At 53.2% G+C, this 16,643-nt stretch overlaps 1 protein-coding gene across 6 annotated transcripts in view; it reads right to left on the reverse strand.

The window, feature by feature from the left end:
* MARK4 (microtubule affinity regulating kinase 4) overlaps positions 1 to 16,431 on the reverse strand; it is a 78,922-nt gene extending 62,491 nt beyond the window's left edge. For 2 of the 6 annotated variants that reach the window (XM_081018725.1, XM_081018727.1), the window contains exon 1: positions 15,903 to 16,430. In XM_081018725.1, the coding sequence (XP_080874851.1) occupies positions 15,903 to 15,953 (51 nt within the window). In that variant the 5' untranslated portion in view covers positions 15,954 to 16,430. Of the gene's footprint in view, positions 1 to 15,902 lie in introns of all 6 variants that reach the window. The other 4 variants (XM_081018724.1, XM_081018723.1, XM_081018726.1 and 1 more) reach the window with 4 other exon arrangements.
* Between the last annotated feature and the right edge of the window lie 212 nt (positions 16,432 to 16,643).

Here is a 16,643-nt window from a genome sequence, read left to right on the forward strand (position 1 = left end):
AAAATACAATAACCTATTAGACTGAGGGCACAAGGAGAAGGGGATGGCAGAGGACAAGATGGTTGGACAGTGTTCTCGAAGGTACCAGCATGAGTTTGACCAAACTGCGGGAGGCAGTGGAAGACAGGAGTGCCTGGCGTGCTCTGGTCCAGGGGGTCACGAAGAGGCGGACACGACTAAACAACAACAACAACAATTAACCATTAAAGTTTCCCTAAACAGGGCTGCTTTCAGATGTCTTCTAAAAGTCAAATAGTTGTTTATTTCCTTGACATCTGATGGAAGGGCATTCCACAGGGTGGGTGCCACTACCGAGAAGGCCCTCTGCCTGGTTCCCTGTAACTTGGCTTCTCGTAGCGAGGGAACCGCCAGAAGGCCCTCGGTGCTGGACCTCAGTGTCCAGGCAGAACGATGGAGGTGGATACGCTCCTTCAGGTATACTGGACCGAGGCCGTTTAGGGCTTTAAAGGTCAGCACCAACACTTTGAATTGTACTCGGAAACGTACTGGGAGCCAATATAGGTGGTCTCAGGACCGGTGTTATGTGGTCTCGGTGGCCTCTCCCAGTCACCAGTCTCGCTGCCGCATTCTGGATTAGTTGTAGTTTCCGAGTCACCTTCAAAGGTAGCCCCACATAGAGCGAATTGCAGTAGTCCAAGCGAGAGATAACTAATGAGATAACTCGCGTTAGAGTGTCCTGTTCTAATAATAATAATAATAGACTATGACCCTACCGGCTAAACAGAGCAGGGATAGCTGTGTTGCTGTTGTCATACTGACTCGTACCACTGGTCCATCAAGTCCAGAACTGCTTGCTCCCACAGGCTCCATGGGGTCTCTTGCAGATGGAGGGTCTTTGCCAGACTTGCAAAGTGAGATTGCATCACTACAAATGCCAGAGTTCGAGTTTATGGCTTTCTACATGCCAAGCAGCTGTTCAGCCACTGAGTCCCCAGAGGGAGGTACCGGGGCCTACACCTGTTCCGAAATCTCAGCTACATCTAATTTGTCTGGTGGTGCGGAGTCTGTCCTTGGTGGCTGTCTTGGGAGGGAGATGACCACCTTCCGAGGGAGTCTGTTGGACAGGGAAATGGACTTCGTGGGAAAGTTTTTAAGCAGAGGGAGGATGGCCATCTGTCTGAGATTCCTGCGGGCTGGACTAGATGTCCCTTGGGGACCCTTCCAAACGTACAATTCGATGATTCTATTACCTCTGTGCATGGCCTGAGACACCTGCCCCTTTACCAATACATTGGACAACCTGAGTCTGCACATGCGTGGGTTGCGATTCGGCACCTCTGCGCATGTGCAAAGTGTGATTTAGCGCTTCTGCACATGCGCAACCGCCGAAACCCAGAAGTACAGTGGTGCCTCGCAAGACGAAATTAATCCGTTCCGCGAGTCTCTTTGTCTTGCGGTTTTTTCGTCTTGCGAAGCACGGCTATTAGCGGCTTAGCGGCTATTAACGGCTTAGCAGCTTTAAGAAAAAGGAAACAAACTCGCAAGAACTCGCAAGACGTTTCGTCTTGCGAAGCAAGCCCATAGGGAAATTGGTCTTGCGGAACGACTCAAAAAACGCAAAACCCTTTTGTCTAGTGAGTTTTTCGTCTTGCGAGGCATTCGTCTTTCAGGGCACCACTGTAACCCATTCTGGTACTTCCAGGTTTCGGCAGTCCGCAACCCGAAAAAACGCAACCTGAAGCAGCTGTAACCTGAGGTATGACTGTACCCAGGCCTGCCCAAGGTGGTGCCCACCAAGCCGGGCACAGCCTACCAGCCACTGAGAGCCAGTGTGGGGCAGTGGTTAGAGTCGGACTAGGACTTGGGAGAGAGCAGAGTTCAAATCCTGCCCCATGCACAATTTAGGCCATGAAACTGACTGGGTGGCCTAGGTGATGCCCGTCACTGCATCTCTCAGCCTAACCTACCTCACAAGGTTATTGTGAGAATGTCATGGGGAGGAGGGGAGCGATGTGCGCTCACCTTGAGCTCCTTGGAGGGGGGGAAGTGGGCTATAAATGCAATACAGAAATAAATAAATAACCTCGCCTTTTTTTCTGCTTGCCTGGGATTTTTTTGGGGTGGGGGGAGCATAAGAGATTCTCTGTGTGATGCAGAAGGCCACACTACGCTTTGCATCTTGCTCAGCCGACGGGCCCTGGGGGGTTTCAAGAGACCATTTTCCCACCAGCAGTGAAGGTTTTCTGGGAAGAAGCAGTCCCAACGATGCGCAACTCTTCGGTTTACTTGTTTCCAATGAGAACAAAGCGCCTTTCTGTGACCCATTACGCACCGTGCTCTGGGGCAACGGAGATTGCTTTGGGAGGAAGCGGCTGATAAGATGGCAACTTGTCTGGGGGCCAGGAGGTGCCGCCTTTGGTGCCCACGGCAGTACTCCCCAAAGCCATAAATTAAGTGGGGTAACTTGCAACCACCAAGGAGAGACAGGACTGAGATGTGGAGATATGCTTCAGAGGTCCAGACTATGGGGAGCTCCGAAAAATCAATAATTATAATTTGGTCTTTTTTATTTTAGTTTTTTATTTTAATTGGATTATGAGTGGATATATTAATTGGATGTTTTTAATTGGAATATTAATAAAAATGATTTTAAAAAATTGGAACCACCAAAAGCCTGCTCCATTCTGCACAGTGAACTTCATAATCATCATCATCATCATCATAATTTATTATTTGTACCCCGCCCATCTAGCTGGGTTTCCCCAGCCACTCTGGGCGGCTTCCACAGAGACCAAAAATACACTAAAATGTCAGACATTAAAAACTTCCCTGTACAGGGCTGCCTTCAGATGTCTTCTAAAAGTCAGACAGTTGTTTATTTTCTTGACATCTGAAGGGAGGGCATTCCACAGGGTGGGTGTCACCACCGAGAAGGCCCTCTGCCTGGTTCCCTGTAGCTTTGCTTCTTGCAATGAGGGAACCGCCAGAAGGCCCTCAGCGCTGGACCTCAGCTTCCGGGCAGAATGTGCACCCCACGTTACTTTCTCATTGCAAGTGGCACCTGTCAATTACTTTTCAGTTCCTTCAAGTAAAAAAAACCCTAGATTGGGAGAAGGAAACCGAGGGCTGCAGGTGCCTATGATACTCTCCAAACCCTGACAGGACTTCAAGAAGAGTCCAGAAGATGGATCAGACCAAAGGCCTAGCTCAGGGGTCAGCAACCTTTTTCAGCCGTGGGCCGGTCCACCATCCCTCAGACCATTTGGTGGGCCAGACTATATTTTGGGGAGGAAATGAACGAATTCCTATGCCCCACAAATAACCCAGAGATGCATTTTAAATAAAAGGACACATTCTACTCAAGTAAAAAACACCAGGCAGGCCCCACAAATCACCCAGAGATGCATTTTAAATAAAAGCACACATTCTACTCATGTAAAAACATGCTGATTCCTGGACCGTCCGCAGGCCGGATTGAGGAGGCGATTGGGCCGCATCTAGCCCCCAGGTCTTAGGCTGCCAACCCCTGACCTAGCTAGTTGGTTGGTGCAGTGGTCAGCGTGTTGGAAGGGACCCAGCGAGTCATCTAGTCCAACCCCCTGGCGAACAGATATTCTGTTGCGTTGACCATAACCTAGCTTTAATATTGGGGTTCCTAGCACTGCTTTGATCCTGGTGGCCATCATGACCAGGAGCTATTGATAACCCTGCCTTCCGCGCCTCCATCTCCTCTCCCACTGGATCAGGCCAAAGGGGGACCATCTAGTTCTCACTGTGGCCAACCAGATGCCCATCATGGGGAACCCTCAAGCAGGATTCGAACACAAGTCTCCCCTCCTCCTGTGGTTTCCTGCAACTGCTGCCTCCGGCCGCAGAGTCAGAGCAGAGCCATCCTGGCAAGCCGACACTGGATTAGCTCTCTCCTCCTCTGTGAATTTGCCCGGTCCTCTTTTAAAGCCATCCAGGCGGGTAGCCATCGCTGCCTCCAGTGGGAGGGAGTTCCACGGGTTAACTACACACTGATCATTTCGGCACTGAAGTAGGCTGTGAACTAGAATTACAGAAGTTCAGGATGGTGGGAGGCAGACAGGAAATGTGGGGGGTGTGGCTAAAGAGAGTAGGAAGTGCATAAAAGTTTGTGGGGCATGTGTAAAAAAAACCCAGAGTTAGCAGTGCCTCCTCCTGCTGCTCTTTAATCTCTGCTCAGGCCCTGAAGTTTGCAAATGTTTTTGTACCCCTGCTGAAGCCCTTAAGAACTAAGCCCTTTGGTATCTCTGCATACTCCATTTGGCAACAAGGAGTTGTTCCCTGGATCACAGAGCTCTGGCTTCACAAGCTGATAGGAGGACTTAGCCAAGAAAGCCGTAGCAGTGGTTAGAGCGCTGGTCTAGGACTGGAGAGGCCTGAGTTCGAATCCCTGCTTCAGTCTCTCAACATAAACTTCCTCAAATTGTAACCTCGGGTTAAGTACTTAATTCGTTCTGGAGGTCCATTCTTAACCTGAAACTGTTCTTAACTTGAGGTACCACTTTAGCTAATGGGGCCTCCTGTTGCCGCCGCACCGCCGGAGCACAATTTCTGTTCTCATCCTGAAGCAAAGTTCTTAACCTGAGGTACTATTTCTGGGTTAGTGGAGTCTGTAACCTGAAGCGTCTGTAACCCAAGGTACCACTGTGAGAGTGTGTGTGTGTGTGTGTGTGTGTGTGTGTATATATATATATATATATATATATATATACACACAAACACTATATATACAAAAACTCTCTCAACATAAACTTCCTCAAATTGTTGCTGCGAGAATAAAACAGGGAATAAAACAGGAATATGCTTCATGTTGAGCGCGTTCGAGTTGCGCTCCGCCGCAACCCGGAAGTAACAGAGCGCATTACTTCCAGGTTTTGCCGCTTGCGCATGCGCAGACACTCAAAATGACGTTACGCACATGCATAGAAGCGGCGAAAAGTGACGCGCATGTGCGCAGACGTGCCATTGCTAGTTACGTTTGCTTCTGGGTGGTACTACTGTATATATATAGTATTTGGCCTATGCCAACATTTACAGGCTATCTGTCCAGCAACAACAAGCAGGACACATACCTAAATCTCAGCGGAAACACAGGCAGTGCAGATGGCATGGTGGATTTTAAGTCCACCTGGTATTCGAGGTGAAGGTACATGGCCGAGTGACACAGAATCTCCCTTGCAAGTAGAAGGTCCGGGTTCAAACCCCGTTGGCCTCTCCCGGCAGGGCTGGCAGAGCCTCCCTGCCTCAAATCCTGGAGCTCCTCTGCTGCCCGTCAGTGTACACATCAATGTGGACCAATGGTGTACTCGGTATAAGGCAAATTCCTACATTCCTAGTTTCATCTGTTTTCGACAGAGCTAGTTATGTGTTTTCCTGTACATCCTCTTCTTCCAAAGGGTGGTGCAGCGGTTAATAGTGCCAAACTCTTATATATCACCTTTCTTTTGCCCTTTTACTATTTTACTTAATCTCTTTAATTAATACTTTAATGGGACGCGGGGGGCGCTGTGGGTTAAACCACAGAGCCTAGGACTTGCCAATCAGAAGGTCGGCGGTTCGAATCCCTGCAACGGGGTGAGCTCCCGTTGCTCGGTCCCTGCTCCTGCCAACCTTGTAGTTTGAAAGCACGTCAAAGTGCAAGTAGATAAATAGGTACCGCTCCAGCGGGAAGGTAAACGTTTCCGTGCACTGCTCTGGTTCACCAGAAGCGGCTTAGTCCTGCTGGCCACATGACCCGGAAGTTGTACGCCGGCTCCCTCGGCCAGTAAAGCGAGATGAGCACCGCAACCCCAGCGTCGGTCACGACTGGACCTAATGGTCAGGGGTCCCTTTACCTTTACCTTTAAGAGGCTTCCAGTTACCTTCTGAGTTAAGGCTGTGGCAGATCCCGACCCACCTCTGTCCTTCCTTCTCTCACCTGCCTCTAGGGCACGGATGTCATTCCCTTGCTGACCTCTGTGCTGAAAGACCCCGAGTGCTTCAGTGACCCCGAGAACTTCAACCCATCCCACTTCTTGGACGAAGAGGGTCGCTTTAAGAAGAACGACGCCTTCATGCCCTTCTCCACAGGTACCAGGTTGAGGATGGCAGGAGGGAGGCATTCACAGGTTAATTGGTGGGGGTATTTGGCCTGACCGAAATGCTATTTCATCCCTCAAATCTCCCTCTCATAATCTACAGTGGTACCTCAGGTTACATACGCTTCAGGTTACATACGCTTCAGGTTACAGACTCTGCTAACCTAGAAATAGTGCTTCAGGTTAAGAACTTTGCTTCAGGATGAGAACAGAAATCGTGCTCCGGCGGTGCAGCGGCAGCAGGAGGCCCCATTAGCTAAAGTGGTGCTTCAGGTTAAGAACAGTTTCGGGTTAAGAACGGACCTCCGGAACGAATTAAGTACTTAACCCGAAGTACCACTGTATATGAGGAGGGGGGAGAAGAACCACATACGCCAATCTTGAGCTCTTTGGAGAAGAAAGTGGGAAACAAGAGCAAAAAAACAAACAAACCGACACCATCCATGTCTCTTGCCATCTCGAACCAGAATCGCTTCCCAGCAAAAACAGGTGCGATTCCCGAAAGGGGACTCTGCTAACATTCAGCCAAAAGCCCCCTTTCCCACTCAGGCAGGTGTTCTTTCTTTCTGGGAGTGCCCCATGCCTTGGCTTACTCAAAAGAGGCCAAACTCAGCCCAAATCAAAGCTCCAGACTCCCAATTACTTATTTTGGTGGTTTCGGGTTTTTTTTTTACTTTTTCAAAATAAAGGAGAGAGAGAGAGAGAGAGACTCACTGGGAAGAATTAGAGATCTCCCCAAATTAAGCGCCCTGGTCAACAGGTGCCAACGTGAACCAGAGGAGACGGCGCTGGCCGGCAGCAATGCATTCTGGGATGCAACTTGCTGGGTCTCCAGGGGGGTGCGCAGACCGGGAATCTGGCTCGCTCCCCAGCAAGGAAAGGGCAAATTTGGTTCCGGAGACGGAGGCAGGTGACAGGGAGGGGGTGAGAGAACCTGCTTCCAAATTTATCTGGCGCACAAGCCCTGGAAAAAAAACACATCTTGGCGTTTGTGGGTTTTTGTGCCGCCTGGAAAAGATTTTTTTTGGGGGGGGGGGAGAGTTGGTGTTATTAACATGCTCGCTGTCACAGCCTGGCCTTTCTGAAAAGCTTGCTCTGCATTCCCACGGGAGGCTATTCAGGAATGCCTCGCTGCATTGTGGGACGCCGAGGAAGGACGCCTGTCAGGCTAGCAAAGGGGGGGGGCCTAGCACCACACACAGCCCACCCCCCCACTCTCCTCTGCAACCTCCACCTCAAAGCCCATCAATAATGCACTGGAACACAACACGCCGTGCGCCACAAGGAACGGAGGGCAAGGCGAGGGGATGTGCTGGGTGCCAGCAGGGGACGGACGAAAACACACACACACACAGGTGTGCAAAGAGGAGGCTGCTTTTGTGTTGCATGCGAGAGAGAGGGGATTTATTCATTTAGAATCTGCTCAAGGCGAGGCAGAGAAGGATTGAAGGCGCTGCACTGTGTGAAATTCAAAAAACAACAACACAACCAAATGCACATTAGACGTGGCACAAAAAATTGGAAAAGGCCGCGGAAGCGACTCAAACAGCTTCCACTAACGTAGAATCATGGAGCAGCAGAATGGGGTTCCTGAGGCTCATCAAGTCCAAGCCAAATCACAGGTAACTTGACTGAAAGATATACAGGTTGGGCAATTCAGGCAGGGAGAAAGCAGGTGGGGATTGCAAGATTCAGGTGGATCTGATGGATGTTCCCCTGGCAGCCAAGGGGATGGGCAAGGACCCCAGAGAAGGAGACGGCTGGCTCAGGAAGCTTTTTGGTCCTCACACAACGCAGGAGGGGATCTCTCCTTCTCCACGGTCCTGGCATCTTCCAGGCAGGAGGAGGTGGAGCTGAACTTGAACTGAGCATTAAGAACGTAAGAAGATCCTGCACATGGCCCATGGAGCCTAGGATTCAGATGTGGGAAACCAGGAAGCAGCGTTCGTGCACAAGAGGAACGCTCCCCTTCTGTGCTTTCCAGCAACAGGGATTCAGAAACATCGCTGCCTCTGACAGAGCAGAGCCATTATGGCAGGTTACCACCAATTCCACTCTCCTCCCTGTCCTATCCTCTTTTAAAGCCATCCACATTAGGGGCCATCCCTGCCTCCAGTGGGAGGGAGTCCCACAGATTAACTATGTGTTGGCAACACACACAGTCTGCGCGACACCTACCCCTCTTCAGTTTCAGACTGGTGCTTTTTAGCCTAATCTCTGTGACACTTTGCCTAGAACACAGCTCTGGACAGTGCCAGACTTTGGGCTTTCAAATTTCAGCAGCGCCCTGTGAGACGCCAAAATTCGGCAGCCCCCTGCCTCTCGACTTCCATTCCACATCATTGTCGCAGCGCCCTTTCGGCTCAGCACCCGGTGTAGGCGAATAGGCCGAGCTCCACAAAAATCTGTCTCTGCTCTAGACACAAGCGGAGATGCTCAGAAACTGACAGGCCACACCTGCCCTTTGCCAAGCCAAGCCACCACAGTTTCCTGATTATTCCCTCGTAGTAAACTTTGCCCTCAAAGCCCCAGCCCCAAACAGCCATGCCCAGTGATGTACTGAGTCCTCCATTCTTACTTCACTGCAGTGTTCAAAATTAGCCAGGCACCAGACGCATTTTGCACCTGGCTTTTGGGTGGCGCTGTGGGTTAAACCACAGAGCCTAGGGCTTGCCAATCAGAAGGTCGGCGGTTCGAATCCCCACGATGGAGTGAGCTCCCATTGCTCGGTCCCTGCTTCTGCCACCCTAGCAGTTCGAAAGCACGTCAAAGTGCAAGTAGATAAATAGGTACAGCTCTGGCGGGAAGGTAAACGGCGTTTCCGTGCGCTGCTCTGGTTCGCCAGAAGCGGCTTAGTCATGCTGGCCACATGACCCGGAAGCTGTCTGTGGACAAACGCCGGCTCCCTCAGCCTATAGAGCGAGATGAGCACACAACCCCAGAGTCGGTCACGACTGGACCTAATGATTTACCTTTACCCTCGATCACTTGGGACCAAGTGAAGATGCCTGGGCGCCAGGATAGTGCCTAACATCTCCACCATCTGGGGACCATTGGATCTGGACTGTTTGCACACACTAATACCCTATCCTGTAGAATTGTATCAGTTACATATTATCTGCACAACTGGAATGAATTTCTGGAACCATATTGCTTTTTCTGTGCAGCCTGAGCAGGAGCAGTTGCCATCAAGAAAAAGAGGTTGGAATAGGCCAATATCTATGTGGGCTGTCCCTGGATGAAGTGATTTTCTTCTTTAAGTTCTCAAAGTTTGTGCCCTAGTTCAAGGTTGTCATCTGAACTAGCCAGATGTTTAACTGAGAATAAATCACAGTCAGTCCATCATTCAAAAAATAAGAATTGAGAGCCGTCTTGCCCTTAAATGGCAACTAGACATTCCATTTTTGGCAACTGCAACCTTGGTTTAAGGAGCCAGATGGCTCCTAGCTTATATATTTGAGTTTCTAACACCGCTCCGATCACTGCAGATGGTGACAGCAGCCACGAAATTAAAAGACGCCTGCTCCTTGGGAGAAAGGCGATGGCAAACCTAGACAGCATCTTAAAAAGCAGAGACATCACCTTGCCGACAAAGGTCCGTATAGTTAAAGCCATGGTTTTCCCAGTAGTGATGTATGGAAGTGAGAGCTGGACCATAAAGAAGGCTGATCACTGAAGAATTGACGCTTTTGAATTCTGGTGCTGGAGGAGACTCTTGAGAGTCCCATGGACTGCAAGAAGATCAAACCTCTCCATTCTGAAGGAAATCAGCCCTGAGTGCTCACTGGAAGGACAGATCCTGAAGCTGAGGCTCCAAGACTTTGGCCACCTCATGAGAAGAGAAGACTCCCTGGAAAAGACCCTGATGTAGGGAAAGATGGAGGGCACAAGGAGACAGAGGGCGAGATGGTGGGACAGTGTTCTCGAAGCTACCAGCATGAGTTTGGCCAAACTGCGGGAGGCAGTGGAGGACAGGAGTGCCTGGCGTGCTCTGGTCCAGGGGGTCACGAAGAGGCGGACATGACTAAACGACTAAACAACAACACCACCACCGCTCCACTGCCATGGTTGCTGCTGAGTTTTTAAACCCACCCCAAACTCAATAACCAGGTTGGGACTGGAGAACGAAGCACAGATTAGGCCAAGCACATTCAGCGTTCATCGAGCACTCCACAGCATTCAACATACTTCACAAACACCACCACGGCCTCCGTAGAGCCCTGGAGGGTAGTCCAGAAGCCTTGCCAACATTGCAGATCGAGGTTCAAGAGGCAGCGTGATACTCAAAGGTCACCTAGCAAATCCCAAGACTCGGATGAGACATTCCGGCCGACGCTCAAAGTTTGAAAAGCTCCTGGCTTTTTCGGAGACGCAAAGACAAGGCTGAAATTATATATATTTGTATAGCTTTGGAGATATAAACATTGGCATCCTTCCCAAGGAAAACACAACTCAAGGGCTGAGATGTTCTCACACCAATCTAAGCTGTCCCAGTAAAAAGGTACGCTTTTACCCTGGGCTTTCCTTGGGGATCAAAACGGCCCCCACTTTTGAGACACCTTTAAAAAAATAAATAAACTAAAAGTACAGGTTTGCTTTCCTTACGAAGCCGTCGCAGTTATTAAAAGGGGAAACCCTGGAGCAAACAAACAGGCCCCATTAAGTTCCCTTGACTCACGCGATTTCTGCTGAGCGCAGGATTCCAGTCTCCTTGGGGCAGGATCCGGCTTTCTCCTGCCCAGACAGCCGCGGATGTTTCCGTGCAGAGGGAGCCCTCAAGCCGCAACAGGAGCCCAGCGGATTTGGGGGGTAGTCGGCCAAAGCGTCTGGCCGAGGTTGTGGGAGGAGAGCTGTGCTTTCCGCCGAACTGACGAAATGCTATCGGCTTCTTCATTCAGGAAGATCAACAGAGCAGGGAGGCCAGCCAGGAAACAGGGCCCTGCCCTGACACCTCACCCCGAAAGACAACTGCACGCAGAGGCCGCAAAACCAGCTGCAATTTCAAGAGAAACCGGTATGGCACTCGGGTCACCTCTCGCTGCGGGGAGGTTGCCGACACTCAGCGCAACACAGCGACCGCCTCGTTGGAGAAGGGAGGCCCGGAGATTTCGGCACAAAGCGGCATATAAATGCACCACCAAGGGAACAAGGCTAAGGACCCAGCGCACAGGCAGGCAGCAGTTGTGGGTTTCCCTCAGTCTACGGCCACATTCACACCATGCATTTAAAGCACAACGACACCACTTCAAAACAGCCATGGCTCGCTTCCCCCCAAAGGATCGTGGGAAGTGCAGTTTTGTTGAGGGTGCTGAGAGACATTAAAGGTAAAGGACCCATGACAGTTAAGTCCAGTCGCGAACGACTCTGGGGTTGTGGTGCTCATCTAGTTTTACTGGCCGAGGGAGCCGGCGTTTGTCCACAGTTTTTCCGGGTCATGTGGCCAGCAGGACTAAGCCGTTTCTGGCGAAACCAGAACAGCACACAGAAACGCCGTTTACCTTCCCACCGGAGCGGTACCTATTTATCTACTTGCACTTTGACGTGCTTTCGAACTGCTAGGTTGGCAGGAGCAGGGACCGAGCAACGGGAGCTCACCCCGTTGCGGGGATTTGAACCGCCGACCTTCCGATCGGCAAGCCCTAGGCTCAGTGGTTGACATCAGAAATCTGACATCAGATTTCCCCAACCCTGCACCCTCTAGATGTGCTACAACTCCCTGTTGGCTGGGAGGTCAAAGAAATTCTGGGGAGGCCCTTGCACATGCCCCCTACGCTGATCCATCATCATAATCTTCTTCATGCTCAGTTTCTGCACGTGTAAAAGACTTCACGTAACCACCGCCGGAATGCTTACAACAACCGTGCGAAGTAGGCCAGGAGGATAAACCAAATATGTCAGGAGCAGGTCAGCGCTAGCAGTGGGCAGCCATGGGTCAGCGGGGAGAGAAATATTCTCCAGCTGAGGTTCCTTGAGGTCAATGGCTGCATCTCAAGGTTTGAGCCTCAGAGCTGTTGAAACAGAGGAGGAAGTTCCCACTCCCTTGATTCTGGCAGAAGAGAAGGCCTCATCCTGGCTTCGCAATGCCTGCCAACCGCAAGGACCAGGACTGCATCTTCTCTACAGCGCCACCCCAAAACCTGAGAAAACCATAGCCCTGTCCTCCATTAACTTGCCCAATCCGCATTCAAAGCCATCCGCATCGGTGGCCAGCGCTGTCCTTTGGGACCCGCAGGGATTGTTTCTGCAGAGCCCCCAAGCCCCCAACTCAGGCGGGCAGAGACGAGCTCGGCAGTGAGGGCTTGGCGCATGCTCAGAGGCACCCTTCTCCTCGCCACTGCCCTGCGAGTTTGAGCGTGGCTGCCACTGAGGACGGGCTGTGGGGCAAGGCCCACGTGGCTGCCGTGGCAAGGATTTCGCTTCCATGGAAACACAGCAGTGGTGGTGGTTGCAACAGAGAAGAGCTCTTGTTGTTGGCGAGAACGGCTAACAACAGCCGCCGCCGCAGCAGCAGCAGCAGCACAGGGTGGGGCCCGAGATCCTGAAATGCCTCCGATGACAACAGCAAAGGTGTGAACTAGCGTTGTTTGGGTTGGGAGCCGGTCTCACCTGTGTGTTCAAAGCCACGTGGGCCATGACGGCTGAAGAGCTGGATTTCACAATGAACCGTCTGGGGGAGAAGGAAGACAGGCCTTCCCCCCCCCCTCTCTCTCTCATGCATGCCAGATGCAACTGGAATCACACGCCTATCAGACTGGATAACAGATTTCTTCTATTACTGCTATCTTCATTATCATCACCATGTACATTTGCGGCTTGCCTGGCCAATGAGGCTTCCTTCTTGAGGAACGGAGGAAGCCGCCTCACACTGAATCGGACCACTGGCTCATCTCTGTCCCTCTTGATTGATTAGATGGGCTCTCCGGGGATTTCAGACAAGGGCTCTCTCTCCCAGCCCTACCCAGAGATGCTGCCAGGGACCCTTTGCACGCCAAGCGCTGAGCGACAGCCCTTCCAGTCCCTTCCTGCCACAAGCCTGCGAGGTAGGCCGCTCACGTTACGATTTTCCCACGCTGGGGAACTGAGGCTGAGAGAGACATGCCCAGGAAGCCCGTGGCTCACCTGAGATTTTTAAAGTCGAAAACCAGAACCTATTGTATACTTTTTTGGTCGTAAGACCCAGTGGACTTACTTCTGGGTAAGAACAAAAGCGTATGCTTTAAGACTGGGGTTGTTGTATTAAAAGAGCAGAAATTGTCGGGGGTTCCTTCTCTCACCCCTCTATTCATGAGAACTGTTGTTAGGTCTGTGCCCCCTTCCCAGCCCCTAACCCCAAAGCAATTTATTCCAAGATCAGTGAAAGTTATGCCATGGAATCACAGAACTGTGGCACTGGAAGGGACGCCAGGGGTCATCTAGTCCAACCCCCTGAAATGCAGGGATCTCAGCTAGATCATACACGACAGGCGGCCATCTAAAGGTAAAGGTAAAGGGACCTCTGACCATTAGGTCCAGTCATGGCCGACTCTGGGGCTGCGGCGCTCATCAAGCCGGCGTACAGCTTCCAGGTCATGTGGCCAGCAGGACTATGCTGCTTCTGGCGAACCAGAGCAGCGCACGGAAATGCCGTTTACCTTCCCGCTGGAGTGGTCCCTATTTATCTACTTGCACTTTGATGTGCTTTCGAACTGCTAGGTTGGCAGGAGCAGGGACCGAGCAACGGGAGCTCACCCCGTCCTGGGGATTCGAACCGCCGACCTTCTGATCGGGAAGTCCTAGGCTCTGTGGTTTAACCCACAGCACCACCTGCGGCCATCTAACCTCTGCTTAAAAACACCTTCAAAGTTGTAGTTGTGCTCGAGAGTTTTCCAGGAGAGACACCTGGCTGGCCACAGTCAGAAAATGAAGCTGGACGGGGGTGAGTCACTGGCCTAATCCAGCACCTGGCTCTTCTTATGTTCTTATAACCTGGGGCGGCCCTCTCTCACCCCCTGCGCTAAAGGAAGGTGCCTCTAGACCAGCAGTTCTCAACCTGTGGGTCCCCAGATGTTGGACTACAACTCCCATCATCCCTGAGCTCTGGCCTTGCAAGCTAGGGGTGATGGGAGTTGTAGTTCAACAACATCTGGGGACCCACAGGTTGAGAAAGGCCGCTCTGGACTCCTGTCCCAGGACCCTGTGCTCCACACGGGTGGAGGGGAAGGAGAAACTCACCCCCCCCGAACAGCCGCTGCCACCCTGAGCTTTCTCACCCAAACACACTGCAGCGCCCGAGATCTCAAGCTATGTATTCCGTTTCCTGGCTTATCTAAGCCATCATAAGGGCACGGTACTTGTGTGTGAATGTGTGTGTTAAATTTCCGGAAGGCCAAATGCCTAATATTCAGAGTAAGATGTAGAGCTGGCCATGAAGGATTCTGGTAGTGCCACTGGGCATATTTTGGCAGAGGGAGGGACTACTGCCAGCTGCGTGCAGGAGGCGTGAGCCTTGTGGGTCAGTATGTGGCCATTCAGAGCTCCACACATTATCCACCAAGTAGCCATCCATCTTGCAGCCTTGAAGAATAATATTTTGGAACAGAGCGTTTCCCCCAGAGCAGAAAGACCAAGCACTCTGAACAAATTGGCTTGGAAAACGTTCCTCTTGTCATCTCCGGGGTGCCTTTGGTGTGCTGTTTTTGGGGGTTCACAACAGGCAGATGAATGAAGGCTGAGAATCCCTCGACTTCACAGCTTGCTTCCTCTCTGTGTAGGCCTGCCACTGTGTAAGGGCCTTCTGGCATGGCGGGGGGGGGGGGCCTGGATCCTGAACACAGGCCCCAGCCTGAGTGTTTGCACGTTGCCTCCAAAGCACCCACTTAAACCCTCCACGGCTGACAAAGGATTGCCCTCCGGGGCCCCACGGACAGCAGCCAAAGGCCCTTTGAATCACATCAAAATGAGCAGCCGCGGCATGGAGCTCTGCAGAGATTAGCAGAACCCCCTTGCCTTCTCAGAGAGGACCCCCCTGCACACACAGGTGCATCTCTCTGGGGCTCTGCCAACCAGCCGCGCGAATATCCCCTACTGACTGCCCACCTGGGGGGTGTGCGCATGGGAGAAAGCCCACCCTGCCCGACTGACCGGCAGGCACCACCGCAACCCAGAGCCGCCAAACCTCCTGGCTGCCAGACCCAAATGTTACCTAACAACAGCAGGCCAGAGGAAGCAAAACGGGCATTCAGGGCTGGGCACGATGCCCATCCCAATGGCATCAGGCCTTCCTCGCGGGCGGATCCTTTGCCAAATCGAGGGAGAATGTTAGGAGGGTGAGGTATCCCCCCCTCCCTCCCCCTGCGGCTTATCCACCCGTGTTTTCAGGCCGCATCAGAAGAGGGTGAAGGAGGTCTGGGGTCGCGCGCTCCATCCCCCGGAGAGAGAGATCCAAGAAGCCGGGCCCGGTGGGTCACCTCGAGAGCCGCCTCCGGAAAACAACGCCGGGCTTGGCTCAGCCATCCCGGAACGGATCGATGGGAGAAAAAAGCCTGAGATGATTTTTGCTGCCCGCCCTAGTGATTGGGGGATGGGGCAGTGGGGGGTGGGGTGGAGAGAAGGTTCCTGCCTTTGCCAGTCATTCCGCAGTGCCCAGCTCCGTGGCTGGGGGCGCAAAAGCGAGCCCCCCATCTGGCTAGCCAGCGGGCGCGCGCGCGCAACCGGCCAAACGAGGGGCCACCGGCGCACCCCGACCCCACCCCGTCCACCCACCCATACACACACACCCCACCGGCTCTTGCACGCGCGCGCGCGCGCGCGCACACACACACACACACTCACAGCGCCCGGTAAACAAACGGGACTCACCGTCTCGGCATTGCGCTCATTGCCCGTCGCCAGCGCGGTGCGCAAAGACATCGTCCTCCTCCTCTTCCTCCTCCCGGTGCCGGGCCGCCGCGGGGGCGAGGGGGGCTACCTTCCTGCTGGCCTCCCCCCAAGCGGACACTCATAGAAGCCTCCAAGCACCGGGCCGGCGGAGGGAGGGAGGGACGGACGGAGGGCGCTGGAAAGGGAGATGCGATGGGTGGGGGAAGAGGGCGAAAGGCGCTCCGTGCGCCCCCGAGGAAAGGGAGCTTATTTCCCCAAGGGGGGGCTCATGTTTGGAGTGGGGTGGGGGGCAGGCTGCCGCCGCCGCCGCTGCTGGTGCCGCCGCTGCTGCAAAGGCCACTGGTCAGTTGCTGGTGCCGGGGCTGCCTCTCAGAGCCTGCGCGCCCAGCCCGGCCGCCGCGTTCTCCCCGCAGGCAGGAAAGGGCAGAGGCGCTTCCTGCCACCCCCCATAAGGCTCCCGAGCGGGGAGGAGGGCTGCGGAGGGAGAGAGGTCCGCCCGGGATGCGGGCGTCCAAGGCGGGCGGGCGCAATCCGAGCCACCGGCAGGCCCCCTCCCGTCCTTGCCGCCGCCGCCGCCAGCACAAAGCTCGGTGGCTCTGCTGCTGCTGCCGCCGTCACCGCTGCTCCTGCGCCGGCCGAGGCGGGGTTCACCTAAGGCTGCCGGGGCTCCGGGCGGGCGGATAGGGAGCCATCGGGGCTCCCCGCCATCGGCAGGCGGGC

This window comes from Podarcis pityusensis (genome assembly GCF_964106645.2).
Source record: "Podarcis pityusensis genome assembly, chromosome: 8".
NCBI classification, from domain to species: Eukaryota; Metazoa; Chordata; class Lepidosauria; order Squamata; family Lacertidae; genus Podarcis; species Podarcis pityusensis.